The sequence below is a fragment of the Camelus bactrianus genome, chromosome 24 (assembly GCF_048773025.1).
Source record: "Camelus bactrianus isolate YW-2024 breed Bactrian camel chromosome 24, ASM4877302v1, whole genome shotgun sequence".
NCBI lineage: Eukaryota > Metazoa > Chordata > Mammalia > Artiodactyla > Camelidae > Camelus > Camelus bactrianus.
In genome coordinates, this window is record NC_133562.1 from 2,560,945 (window position 1) to 2,577,614 (window position 16,670).

At 50.2% G+C, this 16,670-nt stretch overlaps 1 protein-coding gene across 2 annotated transcripts in view; it reads right to left on the bottom strand.

Moving 5' to 3' along the window:
• Positions 1-8,330: 8,330 nt before the first annotated feature.
• Positions 8,331-16,670, bottom strand: part of PTPRM (protein tyrosine phosphatase receptor type M) — a 605,027-nt gene continuing 596,687 nt past the window's right edge. For both annotated transcript variants that reach the window (XM_074352449.1, XM_074352450.1), the window contains one exon: positions 8,331-9,173. In XM_074352449.1, the coding sequence (XP_074208550.1) occupies positions 9,120-9,173 (54 nt within the window). In that variant the 3' untranslated portion in view covers positions 8,331-9,119. The remainder of the gene's footprint in view (positions 9,174-16,670) is intronic.

Here is a 16,670-nt window from a genome sequence, read left to right on the forward strand (position 1 = left end):
TGTTTCTAGGGAGACACTAATAGGACATATGTCCGTGAGCTTCCAATCCCGGTAACAGACCAGACCAGCACCTCTCAGCCATTGCTCAGTAAGCAGGGGCGGCGTGCGGATCTGAGGGGCCACTCCATCCCTGGAAAAGATTCCAAGTCTCAAAGGAAGCAACTAAAGGTCCCGATACTACAAGGGGAGCTTCCTTGCAAGAAAAAGAAACTCACCCCGATGACCAGTGGCTCAGGTTTGAATCGACTTGTCTGTTCAGTTGTATCCTGACCAAGAATCACTACGTCGCCAGCCCAAGGCCCACCATCTCCCAGGGGTGTATCAAGGCAGTATTCTCTTACTCTGGGGTCTGGTAAAGTTTCCAAAATTCTAGAAAGACGGAAAATATCAGTTACTGAACTGACAGAGGTACTGAAATCCCAGGACAGCGTAACAAAAGCATGTGATAATCGGGGGTTTGAGAAGAGTGATGATCCAAAAAGGAGTCTGGGGGCGGGCACAGCTCAGGGGGAGAGGGCTTAGTGTGCACGCGGTCCTGGGTTCAAGCCCCAGTGCCTCCATTAAAAAAAAAAGTTAAAAACAAAACAAACAGACAGAAAACCCAAAAAAGGAACACAGTGAAAGCCACTGTATCTATCACTGTAACCTCTTCTGGTGTAAGGACATTAATCAATTTTGTACGTTTTGTATTTCATGTGTGACTATTTTGCACATGAAGAGTCAGCTTATTGAAGGGAATGACTATGACTCAAGATTTTAATTAAATGCTTAAAAGGGCTGGCTGAAGTTTGTAATCTAGGTTTTTTTTTTATTGATTGGGAACATTTATTATGTTAAATCCGTAATTTTTTATTTATTAGTTGTAAGTAATTGTAAATATTTAGGGCAAAGTTGATTGTTTAATATCTAAGAAATGCTAATTGTCTAATAAATTCCTAAGATTAATAACAGGGTCTTTGCCTAAATTACAACTAGCAGTGACTGTTCCTCTCCACGCACAAACGCCCCCGACACTAAGAAATCCATCAGCACTGCAAATGGAAAACCAGCCCTTCTCTCACACACAGTGAAACAGACACATGATCCAAGCAAATGCTCATCTTTGCACCGACTATGATCATCTCGTGAACTACCTGTGGTCTGTGTCACGCTTCAGGAAATAACCGCTGAGCAGAAGGAACCTGGGGATAAGCAAGACATCCACACTTTTAAATTTCTAGGCTAGGAGTACCTCTTTACGGAAGCTCCTATTAGGTACCAGAGTTGGACCCTAAGTCAGAGACACAGCAATATCTTTAAAACCTACCATCTTAAAATAAATATCTATTATCTCACGTAGTTTCCGAGGGTCAGGAGTCTGGGAGAAGCTTAGGTGGGTGGTTCTGAAAAGCCCAGGTTTCCTGATCAAACCCTGCGGGAAATGGGTGGCAAGTACAGAGGCGGTGAGAAGGCTCTTCCCAAGAAGCAGAGAAGGCACGCTCACCCTCCATCCCCGGTACAATGCGGACCTGGGCCTGGGCCTTCAGAGATGGCTCCTGCCCAGGGGTCTGTCTCCTGAAGGCTTGTTTCTCTGAATTTGGCAAAAAGGAGGTGAGAATGGGTGTGGAGATAAATGTATTTATAGATATGAGGGTGGACCGCTTATTTTTCCTGTGGAGGAGGAAATAAAGCCATCGCGGCAGTGTACGCAGCTTGAGCGTAGACAGTCCTGGATTATTTGCATGGGGAGTCGGAAGGGAAGGATGGATACCATGAATTTACTACAGCAATGATATGCCCATTTGTGTTTTTTTTTCCTAGCAGTTCTCAGCAGCTTGGCTGTAATGAAGAAAGCAGATGGATAGGTTTCCTTCTTTGTTTATGTTTAAAGTGGGTTTCTTGTAAGCAGTCTTGCTTTTTTTAATCCCATCTGACAACCTCTGATTTCTAATTGGGGCAGTTAGCCCATTTACACTGTAATGTGATTACTGATGTAGCTGAGTTTAAATCTACCATCTTGCTCTGTTTTCTATTTGTCCCCTCTGCTCTTTGTGCTGTTTTTCTCTCTCTTCCTGTCTTCTGTTGGCTGGATGGAGTCTTTTTAATGATTCCCTTTTTAATCCCTTTGTTGTGTCACTCCGGTGGCTGCCACGGGGCTTATAGTTCACATCTTTGTCACTGTTTCTCTGCAAGTGAAACCCTCCCACTTTGACACCAGAGGACTCTCACAGCAGGAGGCTTCCATTTGTCCCCTCTTCCTTCATGCTGCTGTTGTCACACCTTTCCTTCCACCTCGGTTATAAATTACACACTACATTCTCATGTTTTTTAATTGAAGTATCGTTGATGAACAACGTGTAAGGTTCACGTGTATAGCAAAGCGATTCAGTTATATGTACATGTCTGTTCTTGTTCAGATTCTTTTCCACTAAAGGTTATTATAAGATATTGACTAGAGTTCCTTGTGCTCTACAGTAGGTCCCTGTTGTCTGTTTTACACATAGTAGTGTGTATATGTTAACCCCAAACTCCTCACCCTCTTCCCCTTTAGTAACTGTAAGTTCGTTTTCTGTCTGTGAGTCTATTTCCGGTTTATAAACAAGTTCATTTGTATCATTTTTTTCAGATTCCACATATAAGTGATATCATACGATATCTGTCTTTCTCTGTCTAATTTACTTCACTTTGTATGATAATCTCTGGGTCCATCCAGAGCTTCTTTATTCAGTCATCTGTTGATGAACATTTGGGTTGTTTCCATGCTATTGTAAATAGTGCTGCTATGAACACTAGGATGCATGTATCTTTTTGAATTAGAGTTTTCTCTGGATATATGCCCAGGAGTAGGACTGCTGGGTCATATGGTAACTCTATTTTTAGTTTTTTAAGGAAACTATACTATTGCCCATAGTGGCTGCACCAATTTACATTCCCACCAGCAGTGCAGCAGTCTCCACACTCTCAGCATTTATTATTTGTAGATGTTTTAATGATGGCCGTTCTGCTGGTGTGAGGCCAGTAGTTTCGATTTGCATTTCTCTAATAATTAGTGATACTGAGCATATTTTCATGTGTCAGTTGGCTAGCTGTATATTTTCTTTGGAGAAATAACTATTTATATCTTCTGCCCATTTTTTGACTGGGTTTTTTTTTATATTAAGTTGTATGAACTGTTTATATATTTTGGAAATTAACCCCTTGTCAGTTGCATTGTTTGCAAATATTTTCTCTCAATCTATAGGTTGTCTTGTTTTGTTTATGGTTTCCTTTGCTGTGCAAAAGCTTTTTAATTAGGTCCCACCTGTTATTTTTGCTTTTATTTCCACTGCTCAAGGAGACAGATCCAAAAAAAATACCATTGTGATTTATGTCAAAGAGTGTTCTGCCTCTGTTTTCCTCTAGAAGTTTTAGAGTATCCAGGCTTACGTTTGGGTCTCCAATCATGTTACTATGCTTTAACAGGCAATTTTCCCTTAAGGATGTTTAAATAATAAGAAAACAAATCTTGTATTTATCCATGTGGGACTGCCTATGTAGTCACTAATTCCAGTGCTTTTCATTCCTTTGTGCAGATATAGATTTCCACCTGAGACATGGCCTTCATTTCTTACATTCATGGGTCTTCTGGTGATGGTGTGTTCAACTTTTGTATGTCATATAAGCGTCTTTATTTTACCTTTGTTTTGGTAAACATTCTTGCTAAGTGGAGCACTCCAGGCTGACAGTTCGCACCGCATTCAGTACTCTACATCACTGCTCCACCGTCTTCTGGCTTGCATTGTGTTCAAAAAGAAGTCTGCTGTCCTTCCTGTTTTTCTCTGCACACAATGTTTTGTTCCCCGCCTCTGGCTGCTTTAAGAGTTTTCTCTCTGTAACTGGTTTTAAGCAATCTGACTATGATGTACGTTGGTGTAGTTTTCTTCATGTTTCTGGTGCTAGAAGTTGACTGGGCTTTTTGGATTTGTGGATTTATAATTTCCATCAAGTTTGGAAAATTCCTGCCATATTTCTTCACATTTCACATTTTTTCTTGATGTCCCCAACGCTGGGGGGACATCAAGTTCACCAATGCTTTGATCATTTTTGCCCAATCTTCTCTCTCTGTGTGTTTTATTTTGAATAATTTCTATTGCTATAAGTTGACTACTTTTTCCTTCTGCAGTCCAGTTTGCTGTTAACCTCATTACTATATTTAAAAAAACCCCTCAGGCTCTATAGTTTTCATCTCTTGAAGTCCTATTTGGATTTTTAAACTATCTTCCATGTTTTTGCTTAAATATACTAAATCTTTTCTCTGGCTTCCTGGTCATCTGGAATGATGTTATAAAATAACTGCTCTAATGTATTTGTCTACTAATTCGATCTTCCATATTATTTCTGGGTTAGTTTCAATGGATTGGTTTTTCTTCTCTTTTTTGTGTGTCATATTTTCCTGTGTCTTTGTATGCCTGGTAATTTTGGACTGGATGCCAGACACTGTCAATTTTTCTTTCTTGAGTGCTGGATGTTTTTGTATTCCTACAAATATTCTAAAGTTTTGTTCTGTGATGCAGTTACTCAGAAACAGTTTGATCCCTTCAGTTACTGCTTTGCTAGGCAGGACTACAGCTGTGTTTAGTCTGTAGATAATTTCCCCACTTACTGGGGCAAAACCTTTCTGGGTTCTCTGCCCAACAGGGACAGGGGCTATATAGCCCCACGTGAACTCTGAGCATTTTTCTCTCTAATCCTTTTGGGTGGTTCCTTCCTCAGCTTCAGGTCATTTCCTTGTATGCTTATCCTGTTCAGTACTTGGCTGAAGACTTGACTGGGACACTGCATGCGTTCAGAATTCCTTCTCTATGCAGCTCTCTCATCTCTGCTGCTCCACCCTGCAGACTCTATCCACCTTGGCATTTGGGAACTCTCAGCTCAAATAAGGGAGCTCTCCTTTCAATTAAGGGAGACCACCAGGCTACACCTGGATTCCCCCTCCCTGTACCCACTACCTGGACATTCTTTCAAGGCTGTAAGCTGGGAAACCTAGGGGTCACCTAATCTGTTTCCTGTTCCCTTCATTATTTGAAGGCCAGTGTCTTGAAAATCATCTTAAAATATATACATATATTTTCCCTAGTTTTTTAGTTGCTTCAATTAGGACAGCACATCTGTCTAGCCTGTCTGAGACTGGAAGTCCTGGATGGATTTCTCTAAAGTTGACCATTTGCAGGATAGATATGATGGAATAATGAGTCAAGGACACTGAGTGTGCTGATAAAACTGGATGAAGTGATGCATCAGAGGCTTCAGTTGTTCTGGGAAAGAGGGAAGCAGGAGAGTCACGCTCAGAGAAAGCACTGGAGGCTTCATACACTCAAAGAACAAGAGAACCCAGCAAAGAGGAAGCTAGCGATTGACAAGGCTGCGGTCAGAATTTGGCAAGTTTAAGATCTCAGTGGTGAGGGCACTTAAGGTGACAAGCTGCAGGGTGTGGCCTCCGTTAGCTCAAGTGGAGTCTGAAGGGCAGTGGCTGAAACTGAGGGAGCGTCTGGGATGTGGAAGAATGAGTCACCTGTGGGGAGAGTTCCAGAGAGGCCATTTCTGCAGGGTGCCGAGGGGGAGAGCCTCAGGTTAATCAAGGCTGTGGGATAAGCTTATTCACAACCGAATAAAGGTTCCTCTGGGCACAGTTAAAGGAACAAGAGGCCACGACAGCAGGAGAAGCTGGTGGGACAACAGTGCATCGCGGCACGGAGAGGTCAGCACACAGGAGGAGCGAGCTGGGCTGCCGGACTAGGCAACAGGTGCAGGACTGACCGCGCGCCAACCAGCCCGCCCGCCCGGCCAGGGGCGCCGGCCCAGGAGGCGGCCGGCCTCAGACGGTCTCGAGGAGCCTCACAGCCTGTGGGGTCTGTGCCTTCTCATCCCCGCCCGCACGGAACAGGGCTGACTCGTGTAACCAGCAGGATATCGTGGGAATGCCTTCCAAGGCCCGATCGTGAAAGACGTAGTCACAAGAGACCTCTGCCTTGCTCTCTGTCGCTGGGAGAAGCCAGCCACCACACTGCAAAGACACCTGGGCAGCCTGTGAAGGGGCCCATGAAGAGAGGACCGAGGCCTCCTACCCAGACCAGCACCGACTTGCCAGGTGAGCACGAGCCACCTTGGAAGTGGATCTCCTGCCTTCATCAAGCTCTCAGCTGACTGCAGCCCTGACCCAGCATTTTGACAGTCACGTCACGAATGACATGAGAGCCAGAACCATCCAGCAAAGCCACTCTAGGATTTCTCCCCTATAGAAACTGCATGAGATAATAAATACTTACTGGTGTTTTTAGCATTTAAGTTTTGGGTGATTGTTACTCAGCAGCAAAGGTCAGAGACTCAGGCTGTGTCCGGAGAGTGATGGGAATCTCAACCCTGCAGCAAGGCCCCAGAGATGAGGAAAAGCCACCAGATGTCCCTTCTCTTCTACCACTATTTCTGCCGAGAGCTGAAACCAAGTGAAAGAAAGGTAAAAATCTGAAATTCAAAAATCTAGAGGAAACTAACTGCTTCAATGTGAGTTGGGGTCTGATGATGCAAGGATGTACTGGGATGTGGGTGGCACCCTCAGACCCACGATCTCAGGTGGGTCCAGGCCCTACGGAAACCACTTCCCTTTTCACCGTGGGAGTGAAGACCCTCCACCTGCCACGACTGCGTACAAGGGCACTGAGGGCACCCCCTCCTGTCACCGTCCAGCCTGCACACCACAGGCGTCCATTCCCAGAGCTGTATCCCAGGGAAGTCACAGAGAGCGCTTTTGTTTGTCTGTTGTTTTAAATTTTGGGGGGGAGGAGGAAATTAGGTTAGTTTAATTTTTTTAATGGAGGAACTAGGGGTTGAACCCAGGACCTCATGCATGCTAGGCCCGCACCAGAGAGCACTTTTTAATCTTCTAGGAGCTCGTCAGAGAGAATGGGGTGGGGATGGTGAGAGGCCACGGTCCAGGGGGAGCCTGGGCGGTGAGGTGCTTAGTCCAGACTCACTCAGCTCTTTCCAGGCACGTATGGAGTCCCATTCCTCCTTTTTGGGGTTAAAAACCCCCGAAATGTATCTGTTTAACATATTCATCACAAGGGCTTAACCAGACACTTAAAGAACAGAAATAACACAAAAATGACACCACAGACAAGATACAAGATTCCTATACAGAAATCAACGGAAGGACAGACCATAGAAGGGAAAAAAATAAGACGACACAGGGAGCGAGCTGGACAGCGGGACAGGGCTCTTGGCTGGAGACCTGGCTGGAGTAGGTTTCTTCCAGGGACATCTTGGGCCATGGGGTTTTTTCTGAGCTCGGCGGCATGTGTGTTCAAAGGGTTATCAACATTATGTTCTCTGAGCAGGCTCTGGGGGCTGGGGATGACGTCCTCGGTGGAGTGAAGCAGTGCAGGCCTCGGATGCAGACGTCGCCTCGGTCGCCTGGCTGGTCCCCTGGGTGAGCTGGTCGTTCTTAGTCACTGGGATCCCCAGGCAGGCAGGAAGCCTTGCCACCCTCCAGTGTGGGCGACGGTCCCACCTCCTGTCTCAGCAGGAGAGGCACTTCCCGCCCAGAGTGTTGTGACAGGGCTGGGCACCCCTGGCACTAACCAGCTGGGGGGACTTCACCCATGTTATTTAATCTCTTCTAACCAAGTCTCTCCAGCTGGACGATGGCTCATCACTGTCCCCGATCACACCATCGGGGGGGAGGGTCCACTGCCCCTCGGGAAAGTGGCCTGCAGTTTGCGGCACAGAACTGGTGTCTGGTGAAGGTCCATCCCCATCGTCCGTGGGTCATCACTTTGCAGAGCCTGGAACTCAGCTTAAACTCCGAGTTAAGTCCGCAGCCTACTCCTCCTTCTGGGTCAGGCACTGCCCTCGGGCCGCCATCCTTTCCTCCTGCAGGAATTGTCCTGTTCAGCTTTGAGTCCTGCTTAAACGCATCTCTGATCCTGGGACCCTCTAACGAGTGTTCTCAGAGCAAGTTTCAGGTTTACGTGAGCCCTGGAGAGAGAGAGATATGACCTCCATCCACTGACTTGAGGCAGAGAAAGGCAGAGGCCACTTCCGGTCAGGAAGTCACCGCCCTGGTGTCCAGTCCCGTGCCCCCTGTGAGAGCCTGCCTGCCGGCTCAGGGCTCACCGGCGGTGGGATGCTGTCTTGTGCACCACGGGAAGCTCTCAGGATGGGCCTAGGTTCCTCACGGACAGACGTTCTCTCTCAAAAATCCCAGCTCTACCTGCTCCAGGCCAACAGATCCCAGGTACGACCTTTCTGCCAAAGGTCCAGAGGGACCGAGCTGTCCCCACCAGGGTGTGGACACTAGGAAGACACCAGACTGGTCACGGGTCTTTATTTATTGAGAATTCACACAAGGGAACATTACACAGTAAATCATGTCCAGGGCTTAATAAAAATGATTGTCACTCACTGTGCTTCACAAAAATTTCTTTTAATGAATAAATAATTTGGATGAACTCAAAGATATTTACAATATACACAAAGGGAAAAGCCTCGGATCTCTGACTCTTGACAGCCGACTTCTGCGGTTCTGAACTGAACTCCCTCCCAAGCTTTTCCCTCGGAAACAATACAAATCTGATAGAAACCACAACTCAGACAACTTATCTCTGTTCATGACGCGTTTATCTGTTAGTCTCGGGAAGCTACAGAAACTTCTATGGTGCAACATGTTAAAGTACAAATATTAACTAAAATAATATATTACCGTAATGCTGGGCAGCATTCTCCACAGAACAAAAATGTACACTCAGCTGTAACAATAATGAAGGTTCACGGGCCACAAAATAATACCCCAAAGGTACAAATTCCTTCATAAGAATATAATTGTGCTCTTCAGTTCGCCAGCTTTCCACGCCGCTCCAGGGACCCGGCGCCCGGGACGCTGGAGCTTGGCGACGGGGAGATGCGGGGAGGCCTCTGGCGGCGGCAGCGCTGCTGGGGGCTGGGCAGCGCAAGCGCTTTTAGCAACGCTCGCTTGGGCTCTTCAAAGAGCCGAGGATGCAAAGCAAAGGAAGCGTATTGAGAAGCCTTCATCTCGTCCGCACCAACTCCGCGGGCCGTCCTGGCCCCGCGGGCTGAAAGGCGCGTCTGCAGGGCTCGGGGTGCCGTCAGCCCGAATTCAAGTATTCCAGGGCTACCTCGTAGCAGAACTTGTACTGGTCCTGGAACACAGAGAGGACAGAGCGTCAGCCTGGCGACGGCTCAGTGCTGTTCCTACCAAAGCAATGATGTCACATTAGGGTTTTCGTAGGAAGAAATCACACCGAGAAGGATGTTAACTGGCAACCAACCCGACAGTCGCGGTTCGGAACCGCAAGCGTGTCCGCCGTTTGTAGAAGTTTCCCACGAGGCCTGATGGAACAGGGACTGTGACATCGATGCTCGTGAGAGCTTCTGGGATGGACGTTCCAGACACGTGGAAGGACCGATAACCCTCCATGTGGAAGGAGGGGATGCCTCTGTGATCTGCTCAGCGAATAAACGTGGTCTCTCTCCTGGCCCAGCTCGCCCTGATTTTCATTCAGCGGGACTTCCTCCCTCTTACGTGACTTTACTCAGCATCTCTTAAGTACCAGGCACCTGGACCTGGTCCCTGACTTGGAGAAGGCCATGGTCCAACGGGGAGGAGGGGCAGGGACCTGATGACACTCACGGGCAGAGCTGAGTGGAGCCCACAGACAGTCCCCATGTGGATGCTGGAGGAGGGCGCAGAGCCTCTTAGGGAAGGTGTGCAGGGGTGGTAAGGAGTAGGAGACACTGAGGAGGGGGCTGGGGCAGGGGGCTGTGTGCCTTGGTTTGTCTGGGACAGTCCCGATTTCCGCCTGTTGTCTCGGCAGAATCCGTAGTCAGATCACTTCACTCTCAAAGCCTCCCAGCGTGAATGATAAAGTATGTGGTCATCCTGACTGGAGATGGAGCAGGCACTTCAGGTGGAGCGACAGGAAAAGGAAACGCACAGAGGGGGCCACACGGCAGTTCTTAATCGGGCCATGGACCCATTTCTCTTGGGGAAAGCCTCCTCCAGTCAGGGACTGCAGCCTGAGCACCCCAGCATGAGGTCCTGGCCCAGGTGGGGTCTCAGGTGGGAGAGGAGGGCATCCCACATTTGTGTTTATGCCGTGAGCTGCTGGACACTCGCCAGGGTGTGGCCTCTGAACCAGGTGGAGGGACCCAGGCTGGGGACGCCTCCATCTTTCACGAGGCAGCAGCCCAGCCCCTCAGCAACCAGAGGCCCCACCACCCCCCAGAGGAGAGGTCAGTTTTCACCAGCCATGCAGGTCACACCGCTGTCTCAACACCAACACAATGGCCACAACTGAAGGAATGGGTCTCTTATTTGGGAGTTCGCCAAATTAATTAAAAATAAATTGCCGTTTTTGGACATGTGCCTAATTAGTCATCGCAATTTTCTTTCTTCACCTACATTTTGTTCTCTAAATGCCCCACTAGGCCAGCCTACTTATTTGAAGCCATGGTCTGTCCCCTCGGTCTTTAGCAAAGAGCCCAGCATGCAGCTGGGGCTCAAATGTTGGTGGTGCAAGTAAATGATGACAAAACATGGGTATATTAGCGTCTGATTCCACCTGATAAATATTTAAGGCGAGAGACTGGGGATTTCCAGACAAAGCCTCAGCCCTCAGGTGGTACAATCCAGAGGTAAAGACAGAAAGGAGATGGGTGACTTCAATACACTGAAGTGCCACAAAATTAAACATCAGTGGTGGTACCTCCTGCCACGACGGCTAAAACACAAAGACCAGTGTCAGGGAGGCTGTGAGGCGCTGGAGCCCTCCCAGTGCTGCTGGGGCTGCAAGATGGCACAGCCCCTAGGAAAACCGCCTGGTGTTGGCCCACACCCCAGCGAAGCCACTCCCGGGCACAGACCCAGGAGAACTGGAAATAATGGCATGAAAACTTTCTGATTCACATCCCAGGATTCATTACTTCAGGCTTTGATACTTTTATTTTCAGAATATTTCAAAGAAGTCATTTGAATTTCAAAATTCTGACACTGTCAGGCCACGCTGGCTGCGGAGTGCTCCAGCCAGGTCTGTTTTGGGGGAATCACACTGACGTTTCACTTCCCCTCCCTAAGAGGTCCAACCCTTTATCGCAGAACCATGATTCTGTACAAACCTAACTGCAATTCATTCCAGTGCCGACTATGAACTAACTTTTTAGTGCATTAAAATGCACTTGGAGGGGGAGGGTGTAGCTCAAAGCTCAGGGTGGAGTGCGTGCTAAGCACACACAGGGTCCTGAGTTCAATTCCCAGCACCTCCATTAAAATAAATAAATAAACCTAATTAACTCCCCCCACCAAAATAAATATAAAAAAATAAATTAAAATGTACTTAGAGGGCCACATGGCTGCCAGCCTCAGGTCACAGGGCAGGCGAGGGCGTGGGAAGGGGTTTTGGGTTCCCTGCAAGGAGCGGCTGTGGTGGGAGTCAGGCAGGGAGCCCTGTCGCAGGCCGGACTACAGTTTTCAAAGTGAATTCTCGCTCACGTCTTATGCCTCCTAAGCAAGCTGCCAGTCCCCATAGGCTCTGTGATGACTGGTTTCTGAATCAGGAAAATAAGGGCACTGGGAAGAAAGACCAAGAATGGCCACACTCCCTGCCCCAAGCACCTCGGGAAATGCCTGAAACCCACTGGAACCTGATAAATTTGGTCGAGAGTCCAGGGCCGCCTTCTGCGGTTCCCCTCCCACTCACTGGCTTTTGAGCAGTGTAATTCGGCCGCAGGAGCCTTCTCTGTGCTTCAGGGGAAAAAGCCCGTTTACGCCCTGTCCCGGGTTCCCAGATCTGGGTGACGTGAGCTGGTGCCGGGAGCAGGGGCTCATCTTTGAGCTTGACAGTAACCAGGGCGACTCCTCTCCAAAACCCCTGACTCCAGCTTCACTCCAGACCCAACTTCTATTCCCACAAAGAGGGAGAAAGGGAAGTCGGAAGGGCACCAAGGCGAGGGCACGCTTTGAAAGCCCCTGCTTTCCCGGGGAGGCGTCATGAGGCCACAGCGCCAGCGGCGGCTGCGGGCGGCTTCCCTGAGGGTCTGGGCAGTGCCTGTATCAGTGAGGCGGCCTGAGCCTGCAGGTCAGGCCCTACTGTCAGTCTGTCACTTCAAACGCCCCTCGTCGCCTGCCTTGGAAGAGTCAAACAGAGCTGTCCGCACGGCTCACCTGGGGAAAGCTGCCCTCCCTGACGCACCGGCTGTCTGAAACTAAAGTTTCAGTTGCATCCTTGCTGACAAATCGGTCTGGAGAGAGTCCTTCTGACCAGTGCGCCTGCTAGGAGAGGGAACTGGTCCCCTTGTGCAAACAGCCTTGATTCAGCGTTCCTGGAGGTCACACCAGGTAACCAGCCACTGGGCCTAGGAGACCCCGGGCAGGCAGCTGCAGGTCTCTGATGACGGACACGTGGGTCCTTACTCTCTCTGTAGCCTTGGAAAGCTCTGAAGCACTTTCTCCCTCAAAGCCCCTGAATCGAACCGTCCGCACAGCTGGTTCCCTATTCAAACCCATCAGCCTGTAGTTGCCGCCTTTCTGGGTCCCAGGGAGCCTCTCAGGGTAACCCGGGTCCAGGTACAGAGAAGAAATGTCCCCTTGCTCAGCAGATATTTACGGGGCTCTCTGGAGCCAGGAGCTCAGTTGGGGCTGGGGTTGAGGGGGCAGCTGCAGGGAGATCAGAGTCTGGGGCAGTGTTGGGGGCTGGGGCCCGGACAGAGACTCCAGAGAAGCGGACGGCAGGGGCTGCTTCCCCAGGGATGGGCTCGGGGAAGCAGATGCCACTAGGGTCCCAGCGGCGGGCCGCACAGCTGGTGGGGGCACAGCTCGGGGACCTGAGGGAGTCTCTCTGACTCCCCACCTGAGGTCTCCACCCTCAGCTCCCACGCACACATGTGGAGCGGGAGGGATGGAGCAGGAGGCTGGGGGGTGGGCTCAGCCCCGCCCTGCAGCCCGCCTGGCAGGACAGGGAGGTCAGTTTACCTCCGGAACTGTGCTCCCTGCCCTGCAGCACAACACGTGGGCTCGGCCCGCCCCGCTCTTCTGGGGCCGGCCTGGGCATCCGTGTCTGGGAAGCGCCTAGGTGATTTCAGGTGCAGGTGAGCTTAGAGCCTTTATGGACCGGCTATGCATCAGAATCACGCGAGGGGCTTGTAACGCTTTGCGCTGAAGCCAGGTCGAGACCAACGGGATCAGGCTCTCTGGGGTGGGCCAGGGATCAGAATTTTTTAAAGCTCCCATTACAAAAAAAGTCCATTGCATAGAAATGGAGACTAGCGCTGCGGTTGTCGAGGGGAGGGCAAGGGGGGAGATGCTGGTTAAAGGGTAGACACTTTTGGTTGTAAGAAGAGTAGGTTCTGCGGATCTAACGTACAGCACAGTGGCCTGTAACGACACGGGGTCAGGTACCTGAGAGCTGCTGGGAGCAGGCAGTAAACATTCTGACCGCACGCACACAGTCACTATGCTGATGATGCGAGGGACGGGTGGGTTCACTACCCTCATCCTGGCAACCCTTCTACAACGTGTATGTGTCTCAAATCATCACACTGCCCAAAGCTCCCACCGCCTCCCAGGGAACAGCACGTTTCTCTAGGCAAGATCGATCACCTAAAGGCTGTTCCTCTGTTAAAACAGATCCCTGGAAACTTCAAAAGTCAAGTGCGGAGGCAAAGGTGAGAGGACTGTTTGCTGAAGCAGCTAGTTTTCCAGCAACTCCATCAGGTTCAAAGGGGCTCAGGGCGGGCGACTTGGTGTGCATCTGACCAGCCCAGTAGAGCCGACCTCAGGCTGTCCCACCCCGGCCTGCCCCCTGGGACCCGGTCCTTTGATGATGACTGGAGGCCTGCTGAAGAGGTAGATAACTGAGAGACTGGGCTGAGAGGGTCAGGAGAAAAACCCAGCTGCCCCCAGCATGAAAACATCCAGTCTTGTGTTAAAATAATTTTGATTCCTGGCCATCAACTGGCTTTTCCCTGGAGCCCCCCTAAAACGAAATGTTTGAATAAATAAATCTGCAGGGTCTTCTGGATCTCCCTTGAGAACGTCATGCTTCAGAACGGATGTGTGACTTTCTTAAGGGCCCCCAGCATGCAGATCCGGAGGGAGGTGCCTGGTCAGGGCTCCCCACCCCCGCCCCCCGGACAGCCTCCCGGCGGCCAGCATGGGAGTGCACCCCAGGACATCCTGGCTCGCACTTCACTCTGCGCAGGGGCACTGGCAGGACCCATCTCTTTTCAGCTGTTGGTACAACATTCTGTGCTTAGGTCTCAGATGGCCTTTTATGCCCAGTAAAACTGCACCAGATTTTACCACCCAGACCCGAATTCATTCCCTTAGCCAGCGTACACACATACAAGCACCAAGCTACAGAATGTACTTACAGGCAAAACCAACCAAATGAGAGCCCTGATCCAACTCTAGAAGCTTCAAACCCACTGGGAAGGGCACTGTGACATTCTCCCTCTGGCCACCAGACATTCTCTCTCCTCATGCCAGCAGTCGCGGTGACAAAGTCACCGGGCATCTTCCCCAGGAAATGTCAGAGCTTTCCGGCACTTCTCAGGCACAGAGCTCATCCTCAGGCTGGGGCTGACCCTCAGGTTCTGGGCACCCAGGGGTCCTATTTCTCTGTCAGAATTACACACGACTGCAGCGACGCCCAGGTTGTTACAGGAAAGTGGGCTGCGATCAGCAGCTTTGTGTAGTGTCACCTCATCCTGTAGTCTGCACTGCGGCTTTGGGAAAAGCCAAACTGTTTCTGCGCATAAAAACTGGTGGGTGATGGAAGCTACCGCGAGAGTTAATGGAGGAAAGACCTGGAAGGGTCTTTTTCTCACGATCTGCTTAATTCAGCCTGCAGTGGGAGGGAAACGGCCTTGTCTTTAAAAGAAAAATCAAGGTCAGCTTTGCTCAGGTGCCGATTAAGGTTTGGACGTTACACACATGTCCCTGAGTCAGGGCCTGAAATGCCGAAGTCCCAATCAGAATACTCTGATTTATGCATTTGTCTCCATCCTCTGCCAATCTGCTTATCTGTTCTAAACTCAGGCCACCTTTACCTGCCCGACTGTCCTTTTCTCAATTGCCCCCAGCCCAGACGACAGAGAATTCCAGGATGGGGGAACTCTTTCCAATTCAGGGTGGGTCTCGGGGTGTGAGACAATTCTCTGACTCTGGGAGGGGGTGGTCTAGAGAAGTCAGGGCACGGAACATGCCTCCCAGCTCACCCATGTGACATCCGGACTGTGCGAAGGCACTGCGTGTGGAAACACTGCTGCTACCTGGGTCTCCGCCCCTCACCCAGGGCTGGAACTCACCTGCCTCAGGAGGGCTGCTGGCTGCATGGGCCTGGCGACACCGGTGCTGTCAGAGACCGCCATCCTCACCTGCACAGCTTCCCAAACATGTTCACACGTATCGTCATGTGGGGTCCCCTCAGCAAATCAGTATCATCCCTAGTTCGCACAACCCAGGCTTGGGACAGTCGAGTGACGTGCGCAAGGAGACTTACATGGCCAAGCGCATTTGTTTGAAGTTGCTTCACCTGAATTAGCTAGCTGACTAGAATTAGGGTTTGCAGGGGCTTCCCCGGGGCAGGGCAGGGCAGGGCCGGGAGCAGCAGTTTGCGGGGGAGGTGGGGGCACGATCCTTGGGCACAGAAGCCAGCATGGTAACTGCTAACGGTTTTGAGTGTCTGCACCTGGCCCGTTTACCACACTCCCCAGGCAGCACTGGGCTTCTTGGAACCAGGACAGCTCATTAAGCATGAGGCTTGGATGCGGGGAACAGATGCCACAGGAGGGTGACCTGTGCTGAGTAGGGCTGGGACGTGTCCCAGGAGGCGGCCATCACGGGTCACTGTCTTTACCCAGCCTGGGCACTGCTGAAATAACCGGGGACCACTGCTGCCTCCTCATTTAGCTTGAATCTCGACTCTCTCTTTAGCCCCCTTTATTCTATTTAAAATTGTAACGCCACTGCGGCCGTGCACTGGACCCAGGACGCAGGCTTTCCAAGCTCATCATCGCACCCCTCCCCCTCCCCGGCTTCCTCTCCGACTGGGATTAGTCCTGTTCCCTTCAGATCCTTCCTCCACTAACAGAGAAACACAAAAACCTAATGGAAAAGCTCCCTCCTTTAAGCTACTCTGCTCTTTTCGAGTCACAGTGGTTGGCATTTCAACAGCTCCACACAAACAGGAGATTTCATGAAACACTCTAAGAAAATAATTTCACTTCCTCCTTTGTTTCTCCACCTCTTTAATCCTTTCCCCAGATACGGCCACCGTAATTAAACGCAATATTCTGGATGTCAAGCTCAAATTCCCGCCTTTGATAAATATTAGGTGATTAAGCTATTCATAAAATATATAATTTGAAACTCCGGCATTTCATGGGCTACGAGTATTTCTTCCCCAGGAGGACGAAGTGCTCAGCCGCATGGAAGGCACTGCCAAGACGGGAAATTAATAAGAACGTTCACTTTTGAGTTTCAGCGGTTTCCACATTTCAAATGTGTTGAGATGAAGTCTTTGCGAAACGGCAGAGAGAGAACGAGGTAGGAAAACCGGCAAAAAGACACGACTGCGCTGTTTCACCACGAACGCCAGCCGCCTCCCCCGGGGGTCAGCCTGGGCTCCCGCTACCCGGGA